At 32.6% G+C, this 27,955-nt stretch overlaps 1 protein-coding gene across 1 annotated transcript; it reads left to right on the forward strand.

Moving 5' to 3' along the window:
- The first annotated feature begins 23,145 nt into the window (after positions 1 to 23,145).
- LOC108210430 (putative glucose-6-phosphate 1-epimerase) lies at positions 23,146 to 26,521 on the forward strand. The gene is made up of 9 exons (XM_017381710.2): positions 23,146 to 23,297; positions 23,442 to 23,532; positions 24,113 to 24,187; positions 24,788 to 24,844; positions 24,929 to 25,086; positions 25,233 to 25,364; positions 25,573 to 25,675; positions 25,890 to 25,989; positions 26,091 to 26,521. Exons 2-9 carry the CDS (start codon positions 23,467 to 23,469, stop codon positions 26,306 to 26,308), a joined length of 909 nt encoding a protein of 302 aa, XP_017237199.1. The 5' UTR covers positions 23,146 to 23,297; positions 23,442 to 23,466; the 3' UTR covers positions 26,309 to 26,521.
- The last annotated feature ends 1,434 nt before the right edge of the window (positions 26,522 to 27,955 follow it).

Genomic DNA, 27,955 nt, shown 5'->3' on the forward strand with positions numbered 1-27,955 from the left:
AACTCAAATTAAAGTGGAAAACAGAGATGAAACTTTTTTCAGTTAAATTTAAAATAATGACTTATGGACTTAATGTGATAAATTAACAAGTTTACAATAAAATAAAAATGATTTACGGGTAATTTATGACTTATAAATAATTTTTATATAAAAAAAGTATGAAAATAAAATCACTGAAAAAATATCAAACTAATTTTTCCCTTAAGTAAGTTTATGATTTATTTTTTACTTATATCAAATCCTAACTTTTTACACAAAGTAATATTTACAGGTAACTTATGACTTATTGATTACTTGTGGGTTATTAAAAATGTAATAATAAAATAAAATTGATTTATGGGTAATTTATGACTTATAGGTAATTTTTATATAAAAAAATAAAGATTAAGTCACTGAAAATAGTGCTCAAAATAATTTTTACTTTAAATCAGTTTATGATTAAATATTTTATATTAGATCAATTTCTAACTTATTACATAAAATCTCTTTTTTTTCGGACACAAAATAAAAGCAATTTCATTAATCAAAACATAATACATTTGTTTCCTGATCGTTTGACACATATAATTTAAAAATTCTTAAAGTTAAAAATGAAATCAGAGATCTTTGAGCAATCCACCAACATCCCACAACGCAGCAACATCACAATTAACCTAATCACATAAAAGCCCTAATCTCATAAACCGAGATTTGAAGAGCGGCACCCCAACTATCTGACATGCCGAATACCAGCTATAAACATGCAGAACCCCAAACAGATGAACAATCTTTGGTTGTGAAAGGTGAGCTAGCTCTTGCCATAATTACCACCGGCTGATATTTGACGCGGGCTTTCCAGATCCCAAAAAATATCAATAAAATCATTTTCAATAGATCCAACACCGAATGAATCCCAACATAACTGAACAAAAACATAACAAAACACTCTAAAAGGAGAGACAAACCAAACACACTTCAAACGGAGAGACATACAAACACCCAAAAAAATTGGGTTTTATTAAAAGAAAATCTGTTAGGATGAAAGAAAACAAAGAGGTTGGGGCTTTTTACCGATCGAAGAAATCAGTGGAAGCCCCTCAACTAGCTTGAAAGAAGACGACGACTTTCTAAACCCTAATTTTTGAGGGAGAGAGGTGTAGTTTGAGAAGATTTTTGTACCTCTTTTAGAGAGTCTACATCATGTAGTTTCTTCTTTAAGGAGAAGAGTTCTAAGAAGGTATGCTGTATTGCTGTCTATCATTCATTAAACATTTTTAACTTCACATTTTCGAATAAGTTAAAGGATAGTCAAAAGGATTCGATTATGTGACTTGATAGGTGGGTTGGTGGGATGCTCGATTGATTTCTTCTCATTTCATGCTCAACATTCCCTGGCAGATGAAATGATCCCAATGTTATCTTACAATTTGCTATGGAAGACTATGATGTGATAAGTAATCCTTGCAACACATTAGGTTTTTGATAAAATTGGTTATTTAACATAATATCAGAGTTTATGTCATCAGAAACTCGTATTTGACTTTTCTATGATCCCCAATATTCATATCTCATATTCATATAATTTAGGAATTTTTTTTTTAAATACTCGAAGTGTAAAAATATATCTTCAAAAATACTTATAGAGAAAAAAATATTTTCGAAAATACCAACTTTTAAAAAGTAATTTCAAAAATATGATTTGCAACCCTGATCAACTAAAATCAACCACAAAAACAATTTTGAAAACTAATCCGATTTTCATCTGTTTCAACCATATTTGTGAGTTCCATACCAAGTAGCGCTAGTACATCCTTATTTAAATTGGACTTAAAACCCGTGCAACCTCAAATCCCAACTCTTTCAAAACTTTTACTCCCTCTGTCGTACAATGCAAGTCTTTTTTGAAAAATTTACGCACATTAAGAAAACATTAATTAGATATTATTTTCTCACTTGTATCATTAATAAATGCATGAATGTAGACTCTTATTCAACACTCATTAATTGTTACTAGGGAATTTTGCCCGCGCTTCGCGTGCGGTGACCCTCAGTACTTTCGATTAATGGAAAATTAAGAAAAATGAAAAGCATAATTTACATATAAACGATTATTATGCAATATTTATTATTAGTTATCAAAAAATCATCTGATAAATGGGAACAAAAATTCAAATTGAATGTATCATTGTCTTATAACTTGAACGGTTTTTTTTCAAGAAAAAAAATAACCTCCAAAATTGATTATTTTGTGACACAATTTTTGAATAATTTAAAATTAGGTCTTTGAGAAATACGAAAAAAGATTTAAAACCATAAAACAATGGTCATTTTTTCGAATTTGGAATATTGTCAATATATTTACATTGCAAACTAAAAGTAGACAAATATTATGGGACAATTTTTTCCCCCAAAGTGATTGGGACGAAAGGAGTAAAAATCATTTCAACCCCAATTCTCAATCTCCCAAACATCTATCTCCTCGTTCTTCCATATTGAAACCCATACGGTTCATTCTCGATAGAGGACCCGTGAAACTGATCCGGAGATGATACACATGACTGATACACATGACTGATATACATGGTAGCATCAACTATTAACTCATAAATTGCTCTCTGCAAATCAATCAAGAAGATGCACATTGATATAATCAAATAATAGCATCAGGCACATGCCAGCTATAAAAGGTCAAGTCTTGCTTTTAGAGAAGCAAGTATTGGCCATGCCACAGTTTTGTATGTGTGTATGATTGTCATCAACATCAGTCTGCTCACTCATTTTCTCCGCTCAGTCTTGCCTCATTCTGTTTCATCTCTCTGGTTTTTGTTCTGACTAATTAACATTTAAACCATCAAAACAATACTCCTCAGTTACATGGGCAATCAACATTTAAATCAATTTTTTCAAAAATTAAATTAAAGTTACATTTTTCGTTGTAAAAATTGCAAACCGTATTTTTGAAAGTAATATTTAAAAAAAATAATTTGGAAATAAGTTTTCAAGAGATTAGTTATTTTGAAAATACTACTAATTTGAATAATTTTCCTATAATTTATTAATGATAAGAAGACAATTATATGTCGTAAAGATGGGCGCTCATTGCTCGTAAAGATGGGCGCTTATTACGAAGAAGGATAGGCTTATAAACCTTAATTGTGAAAAACCAATGAATGATTTTAACAGTTATTTAATAAATAATCAATCCCATGTATTTGTATTATTGTTGGGAGAGGTCACTGGTCAGAACTGTCAATATTAAAAGAGGTGTTGTAAATCTTGTAATATATACTATTAAACTATACAACGATAGAAAAGAAACTATCCTGGAAAGTATAAAGAGAATAGGAGATGGAGAGAGAGTAGTTGTATTTCAGAATATTTTCGAATAGAATTCATTTCAACTGAACCAGCTATTTATAGAGGTTGGTTGATGAATCTTCCTAACTAAGATTTGCAATACTTCTAGGTTAAGTATTATGATTCTTCTCGAGTAAGTATCGTAAGTCTTCCTCGATAAGCTTTGCGAGTCTTCCTTAGTAAGTTTCGCCAAACTTACTTGATAAGATTTGCGAGTCTTCTTGACTAAGCTTTTGACAATCACTTAATATAATATTTTATAACACTCCCCCTTGATTGTCAAATGCGAGTTATCATAGAGATTGACTGCCTCGTTAAAACCTTACAAGGAAAAACCCAGTGGGATAAAAACCTTGTCGAAGGAAAAAGAGTACAGTCTCCCCCTGAATAAAATCATTCACATTTCGACATCTTGTTTTAGTAGACTCCTTAATCTTCGCATACCCCTATTACTTCATAACTTCTCAAATGTTGATGCCGATAATGACTTTGTAAATAAATCCGCCAAGTTATCGCATGAACGAACTTGTTGTATATCAATATCACCATTTTCATAAAATTCTTGAGTATAGAAGAATCCTGGCAATATGTGCTTTGTTCGATCTCCTTAGACATATCCTTCCACAAGTTGTCTCAACCAAACATATCTTTTGCTTGCTTCATGAATTTCCAGTAACTCTGTTTGTGATCGCCCAAAATGAAAATGTGACATGTATACAACATCTTTTAGTTGAGCCAAAATTGAATCTCGCCAACAGGTTCACAATAACTGCAATATAAAGGCTCCAAATTGCACGAAGATAGGAAAATTCAGGTCCGATTGCTTCTTCATCCTGTTTCCTAGGACGAAAGGGATCCTTTCCAACTTCGAGTGATCGAACAACCATTAGTGTGGTTAGTGGATGAGTTTTGTCCATGTAGAACCGATCAAGGACCTTTTTCAGTGTAGTTTGATTGATAAACAAATATGCCTGAAGATAAGTGCTCCACCTGTATACCTAAACAAAATCTTGTCTTTCGAAGATTTTTCATTTCAAAACTCATTTTTCAAATGGTTAATAGCACTAGTAATATCTTCAAAAGTACCAACAATATTCAAATCATCCACATATACAACAATAATAATAACAAAAACAGTTGGTGAACGTTGAATAAAAATGCAAGGACACATACCTGATTATTAACATATCCATCATTCAATAATTATTTACTAAGCCTGTTGTACCGCATACGACTAAATTGTTTCAAACCATATAATGATCGTTGGGATATAACATAATATAAATGTCGAGGCTTAATGTCCTCTATCTTTAACCCTTCAGGGATTTTCATAAAAATATCACTATCAAGTGATCCATAAAAGTATGCTATCACAACGTCCATCAGACGTGTTTCCAAAGCCATACTCATTAGAAAATGAAAAGTAACTCCATCCATTATAGGAGAGTATATTTCCTGGTGATTAAAGTTATACCCATCAAGAAACAAAAGTAACTCTATCCCTTATAGGAGAGTATGTTTCCTGATATTCAAATCCAAGCATCTGAGAGAATCCTTGGGCTATCAGCCAAGCTTTATATCTCACAATTTCATTTCTCTCATTTCATTTTCGTACAAATACTCATATATTCCCAACAGGGACTCCACCAGCTGGTGTTTAAACTATAGGCCCATATACATTTCCCTTGCGCAAGGATTGCAATTCTTCATAGATTGCAATTTTTCATTTTGGCCAATCATATCATTGTCGACACTCTTCCACACTTTGTGGTTCAGGATCGGAGTTCATAATAATATCGCATACATATCGTAACCTCAATACTCCCACGATCCAATCATCTCATTGTCGACACTTCTCCACACTTTGTGGTTTAGGATCGGAGTTTATAATAATATCACATACATATCATCAATCTCAATACTCTCACGATCCACTAATTTTTCCCTATGTACATAACTCATTGAGATCTCATAACTTTCAGGTACCTTTGCTTCTATGGAAGCATTTGCCACTTCTGGGGCATTTGCCACTTTTAGGGCATGTGCCACTTCTGGGGCAATTTCCTCTTCAGGAGGATTTGTTACAGCCACTTCAAGGGCTTGAACCTCTTCAGGAGGCAATACCACTTCTGGGGTATGTATTTGTCATTTCTGGGACAATATCATCTTTCAAAGAAAATCCCATTTCTAAGGATTTTAATTCAGCCACTTCAGGGGCTCAAACCTCCTCGGGAGGTAATACCACTTCTGGGGTATTTTATGGAACGGTTGCCACTTTTTGGCAAGTCTGATTAATTTCCGTTCTCATAATACAATAACCTCTACAAGGGGTAGTACCACTTTTAAGGTATATATCAACAAGCTTGCCGCTTCTGGGGCAAGTATAATCAATTTGTAATTTCACAATACAATATTATATGTACGAATAGATTCCCCACGCTTCCAGCGTGTTTATTATACTCTAACCAATTCTTCAAGAATTGATTTATAAATCAAGGATTTCAATCCTTACCAGAGCATTAATAGCATGTATGTGCGATAATATTTCTATAAATCACTAAAAGAATTTGATTATCAATATTTTGCATATGAATACCGCTTTGAAGTTCTGATCCATATTATTAGTACGTAGATCAATAGAATTCAAAACTGATGCATTCAATGATATCACATAATGTATGCAAAATATTTTCTCCCCCTGATTTAGGGAATATAGATTCACCGAAAAGACAATCAGCATACCAAGCAGTAAAAATATCACCAGTTAATGGTTCTAGATACCTTATATTAAACGAATAATCAAAACCAACATATATACTAATTGTGCCCTCAGTGTAGTTCTTTGTGACAGTACAATAAAGACACATTCTTCAATTATTAAAAGTCCCCCACTAGTATCTCTAAAATCTTTTTAATGACCAGTTAACAATAAGATTGTCTATGACAATCATATGATTCAATTTTATCTTATTTATGAACTACTATTTGACAAGATACTAAATGAATGTAGGTCACGTAGCTCTTTACTCTATTGATTATGTGGGGAAGTAATTTGGTAAAGACATATATGGGACCATCGAGTTGATGCATCAATTAAAACCATAAAGTACTTAAATGGGCTAGAAGATGGATGAATAGGACCACAAATATCACATTGAATTCTTTCTACGAATTTCGGGGATTCAGTTTGAAGCTTAAATGGGGATGATCAGACAAACAATTTTCTTAAGGAACATACTGAACAAGGAAGTTCATCTTGGGGTATTACCTTTTGAGTTTTAAGAGGATGTCCTATAGAATTTTCAATAATACGACGCATCATAGATATTCTTGGATGACCAAGCCCTTGGTGCTAAAGGCAAAGTAGTTTTGGGTCTTGTGACTTTGGGAATGTTGACACTATGAGATTCAATGACTCTTATTCTTTAACATATAATCCAGAAGAAACTGAGTGAAATTTTTCTGGGACCTTTTTATCGTCAATTGTGTTTGAGGTGATGAGGAGATATTCTTTTTCATTCTCATCAGTAGTTTCAACGTGAAACCATTACAAACGAGTATCTTTAAACCTCAATAGGTTGTTAGTTGACCTTTTAGAGTATAGAACATCTTATGTGCGTCTTATTTGGCAGAATAAAACTAGCTTTCTCAAAACCCTCTATTATATATGATGTAGCCGATACCGTCCAGACATGTGAGTTGATTTCATTAGTCAACTGTGAAAGTATTTCTAACTTTGTAAAATAGTGTGTGTGGTTGTGTAATCAATAATGCATATATCTTCCATCTTTATACATATATAAATGAAAAAAAAAACATCTTTTAAAAACACACCGAGTATATCAAACAACAACATGAAACAAGTAGATAAAGAAAATATGTAAAACATAAAGGAAATAAGTAAAGCAAGACAATACATATGAAGTCTAGTCGTCTCAACCATAATAAAGGTTAGCACTAGTATCCATTTCATTTGAGACCTTATTGATTGGTTCATCAACTAGATTATAATTAGCAAAATTTGTTTCTACTCTCTTTCCATTATTCCTTTTGGATAACTCATAGAGATCAACAAGATGTTAGGTGTGCGATAGGTACATTGCCAATGTCCCTCAGATCCGCACCAATGACATATGTCTCAGTTCTCTCCTTCTTTGGGTGCCTTTCTTTTGGCACTTCACGTTTCCATTTCTAGTGGCCTGAGTTGTTACCATCACATTACCACTTCAGGTGGCCAGAATGATATATATTTCGAAACCGACTACGGAAATTTCCACGTCCACGGTTCCGTCCATAACCTCGTCCTCCTCTATGCCCTTTCCGACGTTCATTCTTCAGGAATGACGTGTTATGTACTTCAGGTAACTGGGCAGAGCCTATGGGACGTATCCGATGGTTTTTCAATAGCAACTCATTATTCTTTTCAGCCACAAGAAGGAGAGATACCAGCGCGCCATATTTTTTTGGAAACTCCGCTCTCTATATCGTTGTGCCAAAATCATAATATTTGGGTGAAAAGTCGATAGGGTCTTTTCAATTATTTGAGCATCAATAATATTTTCACCATACAAAATTAATTTTGAGCTTATCTTGAAAAGAGCAGAATTATATTTAGCTACATATTTGAAATCTTGTAACCTCAAATCAACCGGTCAGAATGGGCAGATGGTAAGTGAATAGGTTTCTGGTAATCAAATCTGTCCTTCGAATTATTCCAAAGAGTGAGGGGATTTCTAATAGTGAGATATTCATATTTTAGGTTTTCAAGGATGTGATGTCTAAGAAAGATAAATGGCTTGACATTTTGTTAAACAGCGGGGATTATTTTCTAAATCAATAGTGTCTTTTAAGTGTTAGCACTAAGGTGTAATATCACATTAAGGAACCAAGAGAGATAATTATTCCCGGAAACATCCAAGGCAACAAAATCTAATTTTACAAGGTTTGTCATTCTGAATGTAAAATAAATATTTAAAACATGACATATCAATATTTCAAGTTAATAGACAAACAATCTAATATCTATACAGTATGATATAACTAAAAAGTTTTAGGCGGCATTGCCGCCATTAACAAATCAAGCAATAGTAAATTCATAAGCAATAACAATAGTAATAATTGTAAAATGAGTAGAGATAGATCGTACCTTATTTCTGTGAAAATCGCAATTTTCAGAGTTGGTTAGATTGTACCTGTTTATGATGTATCTTTTGGCTTATCTCAGTGTGGCAGAGTCCTTCTTTGACTTATCTCAGTTCGGCAGAGCCTCGTGCTGATAACGTGTTGTAAATCTTGTAATATATACTATTAAACTATACAACGATAGAAAAGAAACTATCCTGGAAAGTATAAAGAGAATAGGAGATGGAGAGAGAGAGTAGTTGTATTTCAGAATATTTTCGAATAGAATTCATTTCAACTGAACCAGCTATTTATAGAGGTTGGTTGATGAATCTTCCTAACTAAGATTTGCAATACTTCTAGGTTAAGTATTATGATTCTTCTCGAGTAAGTATCGTAAGTCTTCCTCGATAAGCTTTGCGAGTCTTCCTTAGTAAGTTTCGCCAAACTTACTTGATAAGATTTGCGAGTCTTCTTGACTAAGCTTTTGACAATCACTTAATATAATATTTTATAACAAGAGGCAACTTCTCTTGCAATTTTACGTAGGATTTTGATTCGTTTAAGATTTTGAAAGTGTGACTAGGGCCGGCTCTGCTGAGGCCTCCTCTAATTGGTGCTCAGATAACTTTGACAATGGGGGTTTTTGAAACCCACATTTTCCAACATAGTGTATCACACAACACTTTGTCATGCCCTTTTGCCATGTTTGTCCTTGTGCTGCAATTTGCTCTTAGATACTTCCTTGCCAACCTTTACACTTCCCCTAATATATGCCGAAGATCTGAAAGAATAAAAGTTCACGAAGAAGCTGATTTGTCTAGGCTTAAAATCAAATTATAAGTCATTTTCGAGTTTAAATTGAAATATGCCCGTTTTGTAATAAATCTAGAATCCGGCTTAAAGTTAGAAAGAAATAGGTCAGAAACTAACTTAATGCCACAAGTTAGTTTGAGGTAAGTTTTTTTTCAGTGATTTGATTTTTCTAATTTTTTTATAAAAATTATCCATAATTCATAAATTACCCATAGATCACTTTTATTTTTATTATTATATATTTAATAACACATAAGACATTAATAAACCAAAATTACCCAAACAGACATTTTAAGCTTCTTGCTTATCACATCAAGTCGGGCTACGTCATAAGTCATAATTTTAAGGTCAGTCAAACGGTTTTTAAGTCATGTTGTATCGTATAAGTCATAAACTCAGGTAAACACGTTCAATATCCTGGGTAAAAAATGATAATCCTACAACTTTCTTAGGGTTAAAAATGGGGTGGGGAAAATGGGGAACCCGCCCCAACCCGCCCCGAATGGGGCAGATCCGCCCCGCTAATATGGGGAATGGGGTAGTGACGGGGAATGATTTTCCGCCCCGCCAAAATATGGGGCAAGTATGGTATTTGTTGAATCCCCGCGGGGATTCCCCGCCCCGCATATAATTAATATAAATAAATAAATATATTTAATATAATATATTTATTATATATAATATAATATATTTATTATATTTAATATTATTATTTTATAATATACAAAACTATAATTTTACAATATATAACATGTCTCTTAGATTTCTACTAAATTTAGTGTAATATTATAACAGCGGGGCGAGGCGAGGCGAGGCGAGGCGGGGCGAAATTATATTAAATCCCCGGTGGGGCGGGGATGGGGATTAAAAATAAATCCCAGCGGGGAATGGTGCGGGGACGGGGCAGGAAAAATATATGTGGGGCGGGGCTGGGAAATGAAATCCCCGCCCCGAACCCGCCCCATTTTTAACCCTAAACTTTCTGCAGTTCAGATTCTAAGTAATTACAGGTCACGTACGTTTGACTGTCAATAAAGCCGATTAACCAATGCACTCTGCAGACAGCAAATTTAATTGCTATCTCAGTTTGATAGCCTAACGGGCCAAACCAAAAATTTCATATATAGGCATTTAGCAATTAGCACGGATCAAAACTTTTAGCATACTCAGAGTATAGTGTTTGAATTCAACCACACAGCAGCTGTCACGTCGTCACAGGTTTAGAAATAAGATAAAGAGACCGTTTGGGTGAGTTTAAGACTTATAAGTAATTAAAGTGTTTGTAAAATAAGTGGAAATCATGAAACAAAAGCTAGTTTTCTTAGCTTTTTATAAGTATTTATTGACTTTTTACATAAAACGGTACGAATAAGTGCTTTCGACTTATAAACCCAAAAGCCGAACTTAAAAGCCCGGCCAAACACCACCAAAGTCTTTTCTTAGTTCTATATCAGATAATTAAAAGGTTGATGAATTTCATCACTTGAAAGATACGTACGTATCACGCTTTCAAAAATCAACATTCGGACTAGCTATGGTTGAAGCCGTGTTGTATGGCGATTGGGTTTGGGATCATGATGCCATCATCTGTATTCTGTAGCTTGAATGCAATCCCAGTTAGAAGTGAAAAAAGCAGTGCTAAGAAAAATGCTACTACTGCATGTACCATGACAATCCCATGCTAGGAATTTACTGTATTGTCAATTATTTCAATCTAGGAACATATATATTCCACACAGAAAAGAAAAACGTTGCAAACATAAAAAATGAAAATGAGAGTCTTTTTAGTATCAGTCATTTTCAAAGAGCAATAAATTAAAAAGAATCGGATGATACAACTGCTTCGTCTGCGGCTATGAGTAGTGCTGCAATACAGAATGTTAAATTTACCGTACATATTCTCAATACTCCTCGTTCCATTGCACAGATTGCACAAATTTCAGTTATTTTTATTCTTTGTTGATTAAATTTGAAATGTCAAAACAATTTGGGTGGCCGGAGACACTGCACTGTACTGCACAAACCAGCTGCTGCTCCAGTTTACAAGAGAGCACTCTACTGAAAAAATTACCACAAGCTAACTTTTGTTTTAAACCGACTTCTGTCTGATTTCTAACTTTAAACCGATTTTTAACTTAAGACACAAACATATATTTTTTCAGCTGAAAGTCGAAAATGACATAAATCTCGAGCTTTAGCCCGGGAAAACAGCTCTAAATTATGTAGTTGCGCCGTATTTTGCACTAAAATTCAAAAATGCCGCCAAAATTCACATTCACAAACTAAATTCTGAATCTTATTTCTGGTTATTAGAAGAATGATTAGTGACGTGAAAATGAGATATTATTTTAAAGTGGCAAAAATAAAATCTAGCTGCCTTTTAGAGAAACTATAACGAAAAATTAACAAAATTATTATTTTAAAATACAAAAGCTAAAATTAACTATTAATTTGTTAATTTTAAAATTTGAGCATTTTTCAAAATGTGGTATATTACAACATTTTTTGTAAATTGATGAATATTGGATTGATTTGTTGTAATATCTGTTCGAACCTGGAAGTTCTAATTCTTATAGCAATTCAGAATTAATATCGAGTTTTGCAAAAATTTTGGAAACTTTAAATTTACAAAATATTTTCATTCACACAATTAATAATGATATATCATGATCCATTTATAATTATCTGCCTAAAAGGGGTACTTGTTACAAATTACAAATTAACCACTAATTAATTATCTAGAACTTATAAATTTGAATTACTTAATTAACACTAATATATTTGAACATAACTAGCCTAGGCCAGATTCGCAGGCATTCAGCAATTTGCAGAAATGGAAATTTTGCAAGCATGGATGAAAACTTCGAAAATAGTCTAAAGGAATGGCTCATCAATTAATCGGTATTCGCTGCTCTTTGCCTTCACTAGTAAGACTTTGACCTCAGAGGGCCTTCAAAATCTGGATTTAATTAATAAGCAAACATTATTGGTAATAAACGTGTACGATTGAACACAAATTTGGAAAAAGGTACGAATTTAATAAACTTATATAAAACCTGTTGACGGTCTAAGAGTGAATGAGGTGCAAAGAAATGAAATATTATTTTTTAATTTTATATGTCCACTTCTTCTTCTGTTTATAGCCCGCCCTCTAATTAGTTTACTTACTATTTTAATAACTAAATTATTTGTTTATAGTCATTATTAAAATCATATTTCGTCACTACTAGATTTTGTAACAAAAGTATATATTTTATATCCGCTCTTATACTTTAGTATATTCGTTTAATAGTATACATCAATCCCTTTCTAAGCTTTCTCCCTTAAAGGATTAAATATGTCAATTTGTTATTTGTATAGAACACAGTAAATAATAAATTTAATATATTTATGTAAACATCAGTCATAAAATAATATCAATTTCAAACCCGATTAGATTAACATGGAAGACGTTGTAAGTGGAGCATAGCTTGACTTACAGGAGATATGCAGGAAGATCGGGCGCCAATGATTATTCGCTTACTCACACTCTGCAAAGTGCAATCTGTTACCTCCTCCGTCCTAAAAGCAGGATCCTATAACTTTTTCACTTATTTCAATATTTCAATATGTTCGGTAAGGATACTTATAAATAATATTTTCTTAGTTTTTTTGTCATGTATAAAAATATAAGATTCATATTTTTAGACAAAACAACAAATTTGAAAAATATTATTTACAAGTATCTCTTCCGAACACATTAAAATAAGTAAAAAAGTCAAGGGGTCAATTTTTTCGGGAGTTAATTATCTGGTTGGTCGCTGAAGTGAGCTTAATGTATCAAGTTGGTCACTGAACTGAAAAAGATGGTCACTAAAATAATCATAAATATCAAACAAATATCTTGAAATGTTATTTATTATCTATTCATAGAGTTTTAGACATTATTTTTTAATGTTACCACAACCAACTAAAAGGTTATGACCTCTAGTATTTATAATAATATATTTAGATTTTCTCAAGCTTATTTATTATTTTTTTTATATAGTTATTTTCTTTGTTTTAATTAAAAATAAATAACAAATAAATTTGATAAAAGCTGAATATATTATCATAAATACTAGTCATAACCTTTTGCTTGGTAATGATTACATTCAAGAATAAAGTGTAAAACTCTGTAGATTATATTTTTACTAGTTGAATTCACATTTTTTGAGATAAATGTGTGACATATGTTGTGATTTTAGTGACCATCTTGATAACGTTTTCAGTTTAATGACCAACTTGATACTTGAGTAGATAATTAACGGGTTAAATCTCAAATTGGTCACTAAAGTGAAGGCCATATCTCACTTTAATGACTCGACTTATCGGGGACTCACATGCATCAGTGTAGTAACAGATTATGACAGAAACGTTAATTTTTTTAATTGTCCAACGGAAACCAAAACGTGGCATGCATGACTTGGTATTATGACCGATTGACTGTCCTACGTGGTAACAAACAATAGTGACTTCCTTGTGTATGTATATATCATCTTTTATTTCCATTCTTCCAATTTCCGATACCAAATTCAATATATAATTCATGGACGAAGATATTTACTATATATTATATATAGTACTTAACTTAATTAAATAAATTGTTTGTTTGTTTATTTATCTTCAAATTTTTAATTTTTATATAAAAATTATGTAAATATCTAATAAGAATTTAACGTTCATAGCCATTAAAATTTAACTTTTGTAGTTTTTTTTTACAATTTACAATTTAATAATTGTTTGTAAATTAATTTTATATTAAATAACGTAAACAATTACATATACAATATAATATTAGTTATTTGTAAAAATAGTTTATCAAATATAATATTATTTTTATTTATTTTTCTATTAATATAAATAACGTGACTCTATATATATTTATTATTTGTGATTTATAACAAAATAAATTTATATAAAAATACAATTTTAACATTTTTCAGGGTTTCATTTTTATATTAGAACACACATGTAAGTACACATCCATGGCCAAAACCCTAATTATACCGGCCTAGAACTCCGTGCAGACCTCAATTTGATGGCGTCGTCGTTGGCTTCGTGCTCGATGATTACATCTCACAATCCCGCGCAATCATGATAACTCTTAACTCCTCTTCAATTTCATCTCTTAAACTAACGTTTCTATTACCTTTATTCCAGTAATATATTGGTTCCAGTAATATATTGGGGAATGGCGAGTTGGACTCCACGTGGATGCCACATTTTTAAATTAGAAACAGACGTTAGTTTTAAGACAGTTCTCGTCAGATCAACGGGTCAAACTAACGTTTCAGTAATAATCTGTTACTATAATGGTGCATATGAGTCCCCGATAAGTTGAGTCACTAAAGTGAGATATGACCTTCACTTTAGTGACCAATTTGAGATTTAACCCGATAATTAACCTCGTCTCATAAGTGCTCGCCTCATCAAACCAAAGGGATCAAAATTCATTGTACAAGCCATAAGGGCACACAAACACAATCTTTAAGCTTTTTCTGAGGTTCCATCTATAAACTTGTTGGGCCTCCGGTCCAAGAAGTCAAAAACTACAAAAAGCCCCAACACGAAGGATTTAAAATTAAAAAGCGATATATGTAGAAGTCTATCAGGGTTAAATATCAAAATGGTCACTGAAGTGGAGGTCATATATCAGTTAGCTCACTGATCTGAACAGGGTATCATTTCAATCATTAAAGTCACAATAAATATCAATGAAGTACCTCCAAATTCTAGTTCACGAAGTAAAAATATTATTTATAGAGTTTTACATATTGTTCTTGATTGCTACCACAACCAAGTAAAAGGTTATGACTTCTAATATATATATGACAATATATTTAGATTTTATCAATTTTGTTTACTATTTATTTTTAATTAAAACAAAAATCATAATTATATAATAAAAAATAAATAGTAAACAAAATCGATAAAATCTAAATATATTATTATTAATACTAGAAGCCATAACCTTTTACTTGGTTCTGTTAGTATTCAAAAATAATGTGTCAAACTCTATAAATAATATTTTTACTTCTTCAACTAAAATTTGGAGGTACTTGATTGATATTTATTGTGACTTTAATGATTGAAATGATACCCCGTTAAGATCAGTGAGTGAAGTGATATATGGCCTCCACTTCAGTGACCACTTTGATATTTAACTCATTTTGTAGATAGAAAATTCTCTTATAAAATTAGAGATTAATAAAAAAATTATAAACATTTCTATTATATAATAATATATGTAGAAACGAAATTGAGAGAGCGAGACAAGAGAGAAAGATGGAGGAAACATTGTTCATCTCAAGCATATCACAAACTCATACAAATGGCTTTATATAGGCCATCAAATGTAAGTTACAAGTCATATGAAAAGCTAAAAGTCGTACATATTATGGAGGGTAAACAAAAGGCCAAGAGTTTTGGGAAAAACCAAAAGTCATCCACTCATATCATAACACTCCCCCTTGGATGACTTGTATCAACATCATACCTCGTTAAAACCTTACTAGGAAAAACCCAGTGGGAAAAACCCTAGTGAAGGAAAAAGAGTACATGAGTTGTACAATATTTCATTTATGTCTCCCCCTCATCAAGATATGATTATAAAATTAGCAAATATTTTGAAGTATGCGCATCCCGATCTTGTGTACTGATTTCTTGAAAGTAGTGGTGGGAAGTGCCATATGAACAGATCTTTAATGTACCCTTCCTTGCACATGATACTGCCTGCAATAATTTATTTCACAACAAAAGAGAATCTTCAATGTACTCTATATAAATATTCAATTTGCAGATCCCTCGTTATCAAAATCGAAATAAGCACTTTACTCCTGCAATATTAACTAAAAATCCTTATGAGATAGGTTAGTGCAGATCGAATAAAATTATACTTATGTAACCTGAGAATTCACACATGTGTAAATAGGATATGCTTAATTTAAGACATGTATAATTAATAAAACATGTTTTACTTTAGTCAAGCACGGTACTTCAGGGCCGAAACTTTCTTCATATCAACTATTCATAAAGGTCAGTGTACTATCATGTATTTATAATCCTTCCAGGATTTTCGTATAACAATATATCATCCATTTAGAAGAATATTCTCATTTCAATATATTCACCAAAAGTTTCATCACAAAAGATAACATATACGTATTTTGGTTATGAGGTGCAACTCATTTTAATGTCAACTAGAAACATATTCTAGTATCAATCTGCTCTGGCCAGAGTCTTTATGAGTTGTCACCTATAATTCGATATATAATGATAACATTTACTTTGTGAAATAATTTTATATCGGACTACTGGTCCAAAAATCCCCTTTTAATTTGAGGAGAGTGATGTTCTCGAGAATTTGTTATACTGCTTCTTGCAGTTAAGATCCTTCTGGGATAATCACTGTCAAGTGGGTCATATATAGAACTTAGATTAAATCATACACATATTCTGAGATTATTTATCAATCAAATAATCATATCCACCACAAGATACATTTCTCTTCATAACCATCATTGTACGATAATCTGAGTTTTACATTTATAAATTCTGAAACTTCATTTTGTTTCGCACAAATAATCATTTATATCCCACTGACTTGACACCTTTAGGTGTGTGAACTGCAGTTTCAAAGATTTCTCTATTTTTTAAGAGATAATAATTCATAGGGCGCACTACTTTCACAACTTCAGGTGTGGAAGGACTACCAGTCCAAATAAATTTCTTTATAATTGCCTCAATTATGTCCTTTATTTTTTGGTCAAATTTGTCAATATTTTCTAACGGGTTCTGCTTCATGATCCTCATTATTACTCAGAACCTCAAGTTCTATAACATCGACGTCGATCCGATTTGTGGTTCCATTTTATTCTGGACATGACATAATATATCAAGATGTCGATATTTTCACTACTTTTATATTTCTCTGATTTGTCACGTCTATAATCTCTTCCGGAGATCTTTCAAAAGTTATTGACTTTTCAATCTAGTCATAATCTTGGACACTTTTACTTGTTCTCTAACTTGCCATGTCTATAATCTCTTCTGGAGATATTTCAAGAGTTATTGATTTTTCAATCCAGTCATCATCAATCGTTGCTCCTTTTCAAATATTTATTATCATTTTTTTTATAAGATATGGAACCCACTTTCCTATCACGCTTCAGGCGTTCTTTAGACATAGTAGTATCTTGAGGTTGTCCTTCTGTAATATTAATATCAATGGAGCATATGTAGCCGGTGTTTGTGACATAGTCACTATTTCTAGTCATCAGATATATGAATGAATCATCTTATGAACTTCTGGTTCATATTTGTCATTTTGAGGATCAAGATGAGGCAATGATAATTCATTCTTAAAATATTCACCAGCTATTTATTTTCTCCCCTGATTTCAGGATAACAAACTCGTTAAATCAAGTCATAAAGAAATGCACTCATATGTAACATATATTCAATTGTGGAATCGATCTTATTATCGTGGTGGAGAAATTATGATGACCAAATAATTTGTTTATAACGGGAGAAATTATGAAAATTTGTATATGATGCGAATCAATACATGATACAAAATACTCAACAATTTTCATGGAAAAGATAATACTCATTTTGAGATTCACCAGCATTATATAAGCACATACTCTAAATAATGAATCTCGCATACTTAATGTGGCGAGGTTATAATAACTTAATATATATTTTTAATAAAATATCTCATTATACTATAGTGAGAGATTTTTATCTCATGTCATGTCTTCATTAATTCATTTTCAAAGATGATAAATCACAATTATTACTTTACTGGTGATTAATTATGCCTTACAAGCAAAAAAACATATGTATCACTGAGAAGAATCTGCAGGTTCTTCAACAAAAGTTCATATATAAATTTCAATTACTATTCGCATCTTCATTAACTGATGGCTTAATTGGTCATGCCCGATTATAAAGTTATCAGTAAACTTCCGGTTTACTTCAAAATCAATATTAGTAATTTTATATAAAATATACTTCAATTGTTTGGGAGAGTATAGTTACATCAATAATATACATACTCTTCTAGAGTAAAATATTTGTGATAAAATATACATGCTCTTCAGGAGGTTTATACATGCTCTTCAGGTGCATTATACATGCTCTTCGGGAGCCTTATATTTAGAAGAATATATAATGAGACATTCTATATAATACTCCCCCTTTGAATGACTCATATTAGAATTTGGTATTGATATCGGACATCTTTATCTTATTCAGGGGAAATATTTTTTAATACACAAGGTAAGAATACGATCAAAAACTGTTTGTAATATCATACCATTGCTACAGACATGGTCTTTGATTTTCTAATATTGTCTTATTTATTCTAAGGAATGGAGGGGTGTCATTTGTCGTAATACATAATCTTTATATCCATAATTCAACTTTAATAAACTACAACTAGCTAGTCACAATATCAGCTCATGATTTTAACAACTCAATTTCATAACATTGTATCTTCGGGATACTATTATATATTTATTCAATTAAATCTAAACATTATATTGTTCATCATATAGATCCATCCTTCAGGGACATTATATCATTTCGGATAAACTCAAAATTTGAATATTATGCTAATATATCATTCTTCTGGAATGTGATCAAGTGTTTAACTATATCAAATTTTACTATTGACATCCTTCATCCTTCAGAAATTAAATATATCAAAAATGTGTGATTGAAAAAAAAAAAAAAAATTTATATAGAGACAACTTCTGGTTGTTATGTGCAACTTCTGGTTACAATTATTTACAAGCAATCCATTAAAAACTACGTCAAATAGGTGTTGACGATAATAACTTCATCATTTAGCTCAAGTAGATAAGAATCTCATTCACAAATATTAATCGTAAAAAGTCACGTAGTGATATTGAAATTCTATCATTTACCAAAAATATCATATGGAGATTTCAAAATATCAGTTATTAGTAGCATGCACAATACATAATATATTCAAACATGTGAGCAAGACAACTTAATATAAAAGAAATAATATGTGCATGCACTAGTTATCACCTCCAAATCATAATACATGTATTTTGACTATCTCAAAATTTTAGATGACCTCATAGATTTGATGATGAAATATAGACAAATAGTCATATTCCAAGAAAGTCGAGAACATAGATCCGAAATATTTCATCCAATTCCAAAAGGGTCCAAAACAGTTTACTAAAATTCAGATAATTATCAAATCCAAAAGAGTTAGAAATAATTTACGTAAATCCAAAAATACGTATCTAACACATTTTACTCAGACCAAAAGTATGCAAGGACTTTGGTAGCATATATTAATCGTGAATTCATTGACAATAACTAGATACAAGGTCGCACATTATTTATCTAAAATAAGAGGTATTGAAATCTTTTGTCTCACTCATACAAATATTAGTTATTCCACTAATCCGTTTGCAGCTTATTATAATAATTGAGTTTAGTATAATTCAAACTCATATTAAAGTAACTAATGACTTGAGGGAGGCGACTTTGGATTAAAAGGTCACATACAATGACTTATTATCTACTAACCACTTACAATTTTTTGATTAGAGAGTCACTAATAACTCATAATTTTTTTTATATATTATTAAATTAAATTGATCACAAATGCATAATCTGAATTTTCCTTATATCCTATTTGTCATATATAAAATAATTTAAGAGAACACAAGTTAAGAATCATCACATTCTGCACATTAATAACTAAGCATATATATCTTCAAGAGTAAAAGATTGAATCACCATGATTTATGTAAAGTTCACATATAATTGGGGGTAACTTAATAGAACTCTATGATCATCCAATGTAACTAATTAAAAGCATATAGAATATAATCACTGGGAATATAATATATGCACATGACAGATGTTCATCATATATAAAAAGAACATTTTAATATGACATCAATCAATAAATAGACACGCAATCATGTTAAGATTAAGCAATAATATAATCAACCAAACTAGGCATAAATAAGTATAAAGTACTTGTCTCCTAAAGTCATATCATCAATATATGCATATGGGTGAATTCACAAGCATACTAGACAATTAAGGTCGTGGAAAATTAAGAGACTATTATGAAATTTCTAAGAAAATTTGATTCATTTGTAAAACAAGTTTAGTATGAATTTTGGAGAAATGCAAAACTAGCTTAACTCAAATATATACATTTCGATAAAACTATAAATTAGAAAGAATGGTCAAGAGAGCCGTACCTTAAGATCTTACAGTTTAATGATCTTACGATTCTTTTAAGTTTAAGAATCGTTACTTCAAAAAGTCAGTCCTCTTACATTGAAAGAATGACTTCATCTTTGTAGCAAAATGAGTCTCGTTGATTAACTATAGATTTTTTTTACAACCATGATCCTCTTTGATGATAATTTACACCAAAATCCGAACAAAGAGAAAAGATGAGGCGTGCAACATAAGAACAAAGTGAAAACGATTCGTGCTGATAACGTGTTATATAATAATATATGTAGAAACGAAATTGAGAGAGCTAGACAAGAGAGAAAGATGGAGGAAACATTGTTCATCTCAAGCATATCACAAACTCATACAAATGGCTTTATATAGGCCATCAAATGTAAATTACAAGTCATATGAAAAGCTAAAAGTCATACATATTATGGAGGGTAAACAAAAGGCCAAGAGTTTTGAGAAAAACCAAAAGTCATCCACTCATATCATAACAATTTCCGCTTATATGTTAACAAAACTCATATTTACAACCAGAGAGAGTGCAACCACTTTGTACCACTAGATACGACGTTAACCATTACATTCAACCAAAACTCTGTCAAGGCAACACAAAAAATATGTTGTATCACTAATAGAACTGCATGCATATTTATATTGCCTTGACCCTTTTTTTTATACGATAGGGAAAGAATTTTGCATGGAATTTCTTGGTAGGATCGATAAAAACATATACTCACTCTGGTTTGTTATATAGATTGTTTGACTTTTTACACGTAACTTTAGGTGCTTTTACTATGTAGCAAATATTAATATTTTTGTGATTCTTTTTTTTTTATGAATAAAAATATAACATAAATATTTTTATTCAGAAAAAAGAAAATTTTAAAAAAAATCAATTTTAAATATGTAGTAAAACCTTCTAAAAATACGTGCAAAAAATCAAAACATTCCGTATAATGACCAGACAGAGTAAGGGCCGGAGGTGGAATCACGGGCCAATACAACAAGCCCATTGAGCAATTTAATTATGTTCAAATTCCAAAAGGGCCGGTTGGTTTGCCGTTACATAGCAGTTATGTCTTCTAGCTTGGACGGATGCGGTCCCCGAAACACAAGTTTTAATGGCAACTTGGATATCGAGTTGGGTCATGGGTGGGGTTTGGTCCACAGCGCATTAGTATGATATTGTCTGCTCTGGCCGTGGCTAAGCCCGCACAGATTTGTTTTCGGGCTCCTCCCAAAAGACCTCACACTAATGGAGTTCTTTGGCTGCTTATATTCAAGATAAATCTCCTTTATTTTTCCGATGTGAGACTTGGGTTGACACCCACTCAACAATCTCCTCTCAATCCAAGAACCACTAATCTTATGACTCTTATACCGCCGCTACTCATCGGTTCCTTATCTTGCGGGACACGCCGCCCGACCACCTTAGTCGGAAAGACTTTCGACGCAAGCCGTCCAAGACCTCCTATCACAGTTCTGGAGAGCCTCCCCACATCACACAACTACAGCCCGCAATCCCGGGATCAACTTCTTAACCATCGGCACTGATACCACTGGTTGTGCCGCGCAACACCCGTTAACTCCGCATTAGTATGATATTGTCCGCTTTGGGCTGTGGCCAAGTCCGCGCAGATTTGCTTTCAGGCTCCTCCCAAAATATCTCATACTAATGAAGTTCTTTGGCTCCCAAAAACCCGCACCTGCGGGTTCCTACGTTTAAAAAAAAAAAACTTTCCAATATTTGATATTGATGCTAGATCTCCGTATAAAATTAAAATCAAATTCATTAATATTCACATATTGTTATTTCATCAAAATCCTGATCGAAAGTAAATGTGATATATTTGGTTTCAAATTATAAAATAGATTATATTTTTGAAGTTTTTGTAAGGAAAATACATGAAATAGACACATAAATCATCTGAATTCAAAATGAATAGGATATAAGTACAATACTTCAAAATCTCGTGGATTTTGATGGGATTTCAAAAAACTTAAAATACACTGAGAAATGCCATAAAATCCATTATTTATGAAATTCAAAAAATCCATCAGCATTTGAATACCATCAGATTTCATTAGAGTTTAAACAATCTCAATTGAATACCATCGAATTTTAAAGCATAATAATTTAAAATCCTAATTGAATATCACCAGATTTTGTAGAATAGTTTAAAATCTCAATTGAATATCTCTATGGTTTTAAACAATCCCAATTAAATAGTATCGGATTTCATGAATGCCAAAAGATTCTTTAAAATCCCAATCAAATAAATCCATGTTAGAATATTACGAGACATAAAACTAGAAAAAAGAAAATCATAAGACATATAACGAATTAAAAACCTCATCTAACAAGATCATAAATATTCCGAAACAACAGTATTCAAATAACGAAACACCCTTTAAGAAATAAAGAAAATAAAAAAATAGGTAAAAAGGTCGACAGGCGAAAAAATAGCATAAACCGGGGCCAGACTCCAGAGCATCCTATGAACTAATTTCCCTCTTGTCTTGTTCTACAATCTACACCACTCGCCTACTTCATTTCCCTTTTTGCTTCCCCTTCCTAATTATCAATCAAATAACAACAATAAATAATTATAATTTAACAATATTCACCCTCTGACTCACATTTGTTTATATAAATTCGAGTAACACATAATCACACACGCACGCTTATTTAATCATCTCGACTTGACCTCTGTTTAATCATTCTCCCAGCCGATATCAACGTCCTTCATTGTGTATGATTACTCTGCATTCTCATTTCATTTTGTGTTCTGCGAGTTTTGTGCGGCGGAATTTTAAATCTAGGGTTTTTAGGTTTAATTTTGATTGTGTGTTTGTCGATTTTGTGTGTTTGATTTTGATTGTGATTGTGGTTCAAGAAATTGATTGGCGCGGGGGTTGAATATGATTAGCGATGCTGATGGATCGTCCAGAATTATTTTGTCTGAGCCTACCGGATCGACAGCTGAGGTCTGTTGTGTTTGATGTATTTATCGTTTTTTTCGTGAAATTTTAATTTATGCGTTGTGTGATTGTATTTTATGATTAAAGATAGGAAATTTTTATGTTGTTTCTGGTTTTCTATGGTGGTGAAATATCATGTTAATTTCGTCATAAGCTGTTTATATGTTTTTTGGTATCACAATTTTAGTGACTAGGAAATGCAGAGTAATTTTAGTTTGGGAGGTATGTTGGAGAAGTTGATGAAGAAATCGTAATTTAAGATGCTATGATAGAGGTTGCGAGATTTGATTTGTTTGTCTTCAGATAAAGTTTTGTGTACGGAATTCAGTTGTATAGGACATTCATAAGTTCTGATACTGTAGAAATGTATTAAGTATACAAAGAAAGTAAACAACAACAGGACGGTGTTATATGGTTATTTTTTTAAATTAAGTTAATTATACCGGTGTCATCTTTTAAGACACTTTTGGAAAATAAATTTGTAGATTCTTGTAGTTCTTACTTCTTCCATTTTATTTTTTTATTTTGAGTTTGCAATTTATGAATGGATTGAGTTTGTCAGCTACAACCTTCGTACATGGTGCAGGTACATCTGTTTGGTGGGCAGGTTACTTCTTGGAAGAATGGACAAAGAGAAGAATTGCTCTATATGAGCAGCAAGGTAACTAATTCTTGTTCTACATGTTTCAAAGATAATGATTTGATGGTGCGCTCTTGAATTACTTTTGCATGTCAAACTGATGTGACTTTGTTGTTCTTTCTAAAAGTTGAGCTACTTCTGTTGATTTACCATAAGTCAATTAGTTTAGATGATTACTATAATTATCCTGACAATCTGCTTTAAGCCTTTACAAGCATAGTTAAAACTTTATCACTATGGGACAAACATTATCTTGTGATCTTGTCAAATGTAAAGGTTGTTTAAAATTTAACTTGGAAGTTGGAAATGTTTCGTCATTGTGGGAAAAAAAACTGACTAGGTGTTTATATTAAAATTAAAGTGTTTTTTAAATTTCTTGATAATGTTTCAGTTTGCTGTTCAACTTTTATGAGAATGAGACCTACCTGAGCAGTGGTGTTAAACTCTTGAAACATTGCGACTGTTATAGAATTTTATAATAATGTATATTTTGCTGTTATATTTGTAAGAGGGGGATACTCTAACTTGAGCACTTGGGTTTTAGTACTCATTGAGGGGTCGTTGACAAAGTTTAGGAACCCTTTCTGACTTGTTGATATTATGAAAATTCTTATGACACAGTCAGTTCGGAAACCACCCAAGGGCATGAGAGGCGGTATACCTATGTGCTTCCCACAGGTTAGCTGCTAAAGTAACCTAAAGTATCTGTCTGCATCTACCTTATTAGATCACCTTTATCTCACTGTTGCATGCATATTGTAGATTGGAAATTTGGGCCTACTGGAGCAACATGGATTTGCAAGGAACAGATTGTGGTCAGTGGATAAAGATCCTTCACCCTTGCCTCCAGCAAGTAATCAATCTACAGTAGATCTTATATCAAAATCAACTGAAGAAGATCTAAAGACTTGGCCGCATAGGTGTGTTATTAGTTATCACATCTTCCATGTAGTTATTTAAGTATACAATCTTTTTGTTTTCATCCGAGCGATTTTAATCTACTGTTTAGGATTAAGAAGACTGTGATTGATGCTTTGTGTTATTGTTAATATTGGTGTTTCTGTAGATTTGAGTTGCGGCTTCGTATTTCTATTACTGCTGGAAAACTCACTCTGGTCCCTCGAGTTAGGAATGTAGATAGCAAGGCCTTCTCATTTATGTTTGCGCTGCGTAATTACTTCTCCGTATCAGACATCAGGTTTGCCCTCATATGTTACTTCCTTTTTCATTGAAGTGGTGGATGTTCAGTTTTTTGTTGTCGTCTTGGTTGTGGTTCAAGATTGCTGTGAAGTATGAAGTGGCTCGGTAGTTAATACATACTTCGCATTGTACAATTTTTAAAGCTAAGCACGAAATGTGCTATATTTATATATGTTAGACAGTATTTTGATGCAATTTAATTGCAGTGAAGTACGAGTCGAGGGACTAGAGACACTTGACTACTTAGATAATCTGCAGCAGGGGGATAGGTATACAGAACAGGCAGATGCTATTACCTTTGACGGCGAGGTACTCTATGTAGTTATATACTTACTTTATAGATGATGTAGAGTCAAAACAATGCTACGATTATAGACCACATTCCCCTTTAATCTACCTCAACACTGTAATTAATCTCGAATATCCATCTAGGCTGGAGTAATTTTTCTGTTCTGTTCACTTCCTCACCATCTCTCACACCCCCTTTTTAGCGATTATAAGCTTATGTCCTGATTTTTGTTAGATTGATCGAGTTTATTTGAGTACACCAACGAAGATTGCCATAATAGACCATGAGAAGAAGAGAACTATTGTGTTACGTAAAGAAGGCATGGTGGATGCAGGTACCTGTTAATATCTTGTTTGGGGCAGCATAATTCTTGTAGTCCTTGAGTTTTACATGACCAAGTCACTCACTTTTGGAATCATGTGTTTTGATTTGCAGCTGTTTGGAATCCTTGGGACAAAAAAGCCAAGGCTCTACCAGATATAGGTGATGAGGACTACAAAACAATGTTGTGTGTGGATTCTGCTGCTATTGAAACACAAATAGTTTTGAAGCCATTTGAAGAGTGGAAGGGCCGTCAAGAGCTCTCTACAGTGTCCTCCAGTTATTGCAGTGGGCAATTGGATCCTAGAAAGGTCCTTCATGGCCTGCGTTGATAGCATCCATGGCAATATTATTCTAAGCTTGCCGGGGTGGATCTATGTACTGGCATAGCTACCTTTGTAGTATTCTCTAGGTAAAATGTACTTACTAAGTTTTAAAATGACACACAGTGTTTTATCTCTCTTCTGTGTAAGAGTTTCTCTCTCTGAGTGGGAGCTTTTCCTGTTATGGTCTCTAATTACCCCTAGGTGGGTTTCCTTTTGTAACACTTAAATCTCTCTCATCCTCCCCTATATATGTAGCTATTTAAGTGCTGTTAGTATGGATAAAAATTAAACCCTGGTTCCTCAAGTGCCAGAGCTTAGTTTAATTGAGAAAGTTTGTTCAGAGAATCGTATAGTCAACAAGCAAGGAGTGATTTATATTCTCAAAGGTGCATGGAAGACTAAAATATCATTTTGCTGTTTATCCATGGGATCAAAATCTCTTTCTTTTTTGTTTCTCTGATGTTGGAGATAGAGCTAAAATTATAGCCAAGTCCATGCTCGGTTATGGGAAATATTTTATCTTTAATATCATGGGATCCAGATATGGCTCTTGCTGAATTTGATTCTCAATAGTTGAATTTTGGGTTCAGGCACATGGTTTGCCTTTAGGGAAAATGAATAGAAGCTTTGTTGAAATTTTAGCTGCAAAATTGGGTAAGATGATCGAGGCTGATTGTATAGGTGATGGTATTTAACTAACTAAATAGAAGTTTCCTATGCTTTCAAGTTGCCATAAATGTTAAACTTCCTTTAGTTTCTGGGTTTATGCTTCAAAGGGATGGTTCAACTGCTTTAAGGACTGAGTTAAATACGAAAGATTGTCAAACTTCTGTTATATTTGTGGTCAAGTTTCCTATGCGTTCAAGTTGCCATAAACGTTAAACATCCTTTAGTTTCTAGGTTTATGCTTCTTCTGTTATATTTGTGGTCGAATTGGTCATGATGAGGATAGCTGCAAATTACATAGAAGTTTCCTATGCTTTCAAGTTGCCATAAATGTTAAACACCCTTTAGTTTCTGGGTTTATGCTTCAAAGGGATGGTGCAACTGCAATAAGGATTGAGTTTAAATACGAAAGATTGTCAAACTTCTGTTATATTTGGGGTCGAATTGGTCATGATGAGGATAGCGGCAAATATAAGGATGATACCGCTAATGTTGGTGATTAAAGGCTATGACTGCGAGCAACAGGAATCAAGTAAACTAGAAGCTGTCTACAAGTCGGGTTGCTTAAGAGAGTCCTAAATTTAGTCCTACAAGCGTCTCTAAAAAAAAGCTCCCAAATTGTTATGGTACAAGAAGATGTGGGTCAAAAGGTTGTTCAGGTACTAATCTCTGATTATTGTGCTAATGAAGATGTTATTGGTAGGGAATTCAGTTCTATTTTGGTAAACACTGCTTCTCTTCCAAAAGTTTCAGGGGTTGTTTTCAAGTTGTAAATAAGGAATGCCCGTGAAGGAATCCAAGTTCAAGCAAGTATATAATGTTACCGAACCAGCTGAAATATTTAATCCAAGCTCTTTTCTTTCAAAAGAGTTGCTGTTGCATCCTTTTAGCCATACTATCATGGTGATTTAAATCGGGGTGGTATCGATGTTGTCTATTAAGCGCAAAGATTCTGGACATAACTTGGAGAGAAGACAATCTCTAAAA

The sequence above is a fragment of the Daucus carota genome, chromosome 3, assembly GCF_001625215.2.
Source record: "Daucus carota subsp. sativus chromosome 3, DH1 v3.0, whole genome shotgun sequence".
In the NCBI taxonomy this organism is placed as follows: domain Eukaryota; kingdom Viridiplantae; phylum Streptophyta; class Magnoliopsida; order Apiales; family Apiaceae; genus Daucus; species Daucus carota.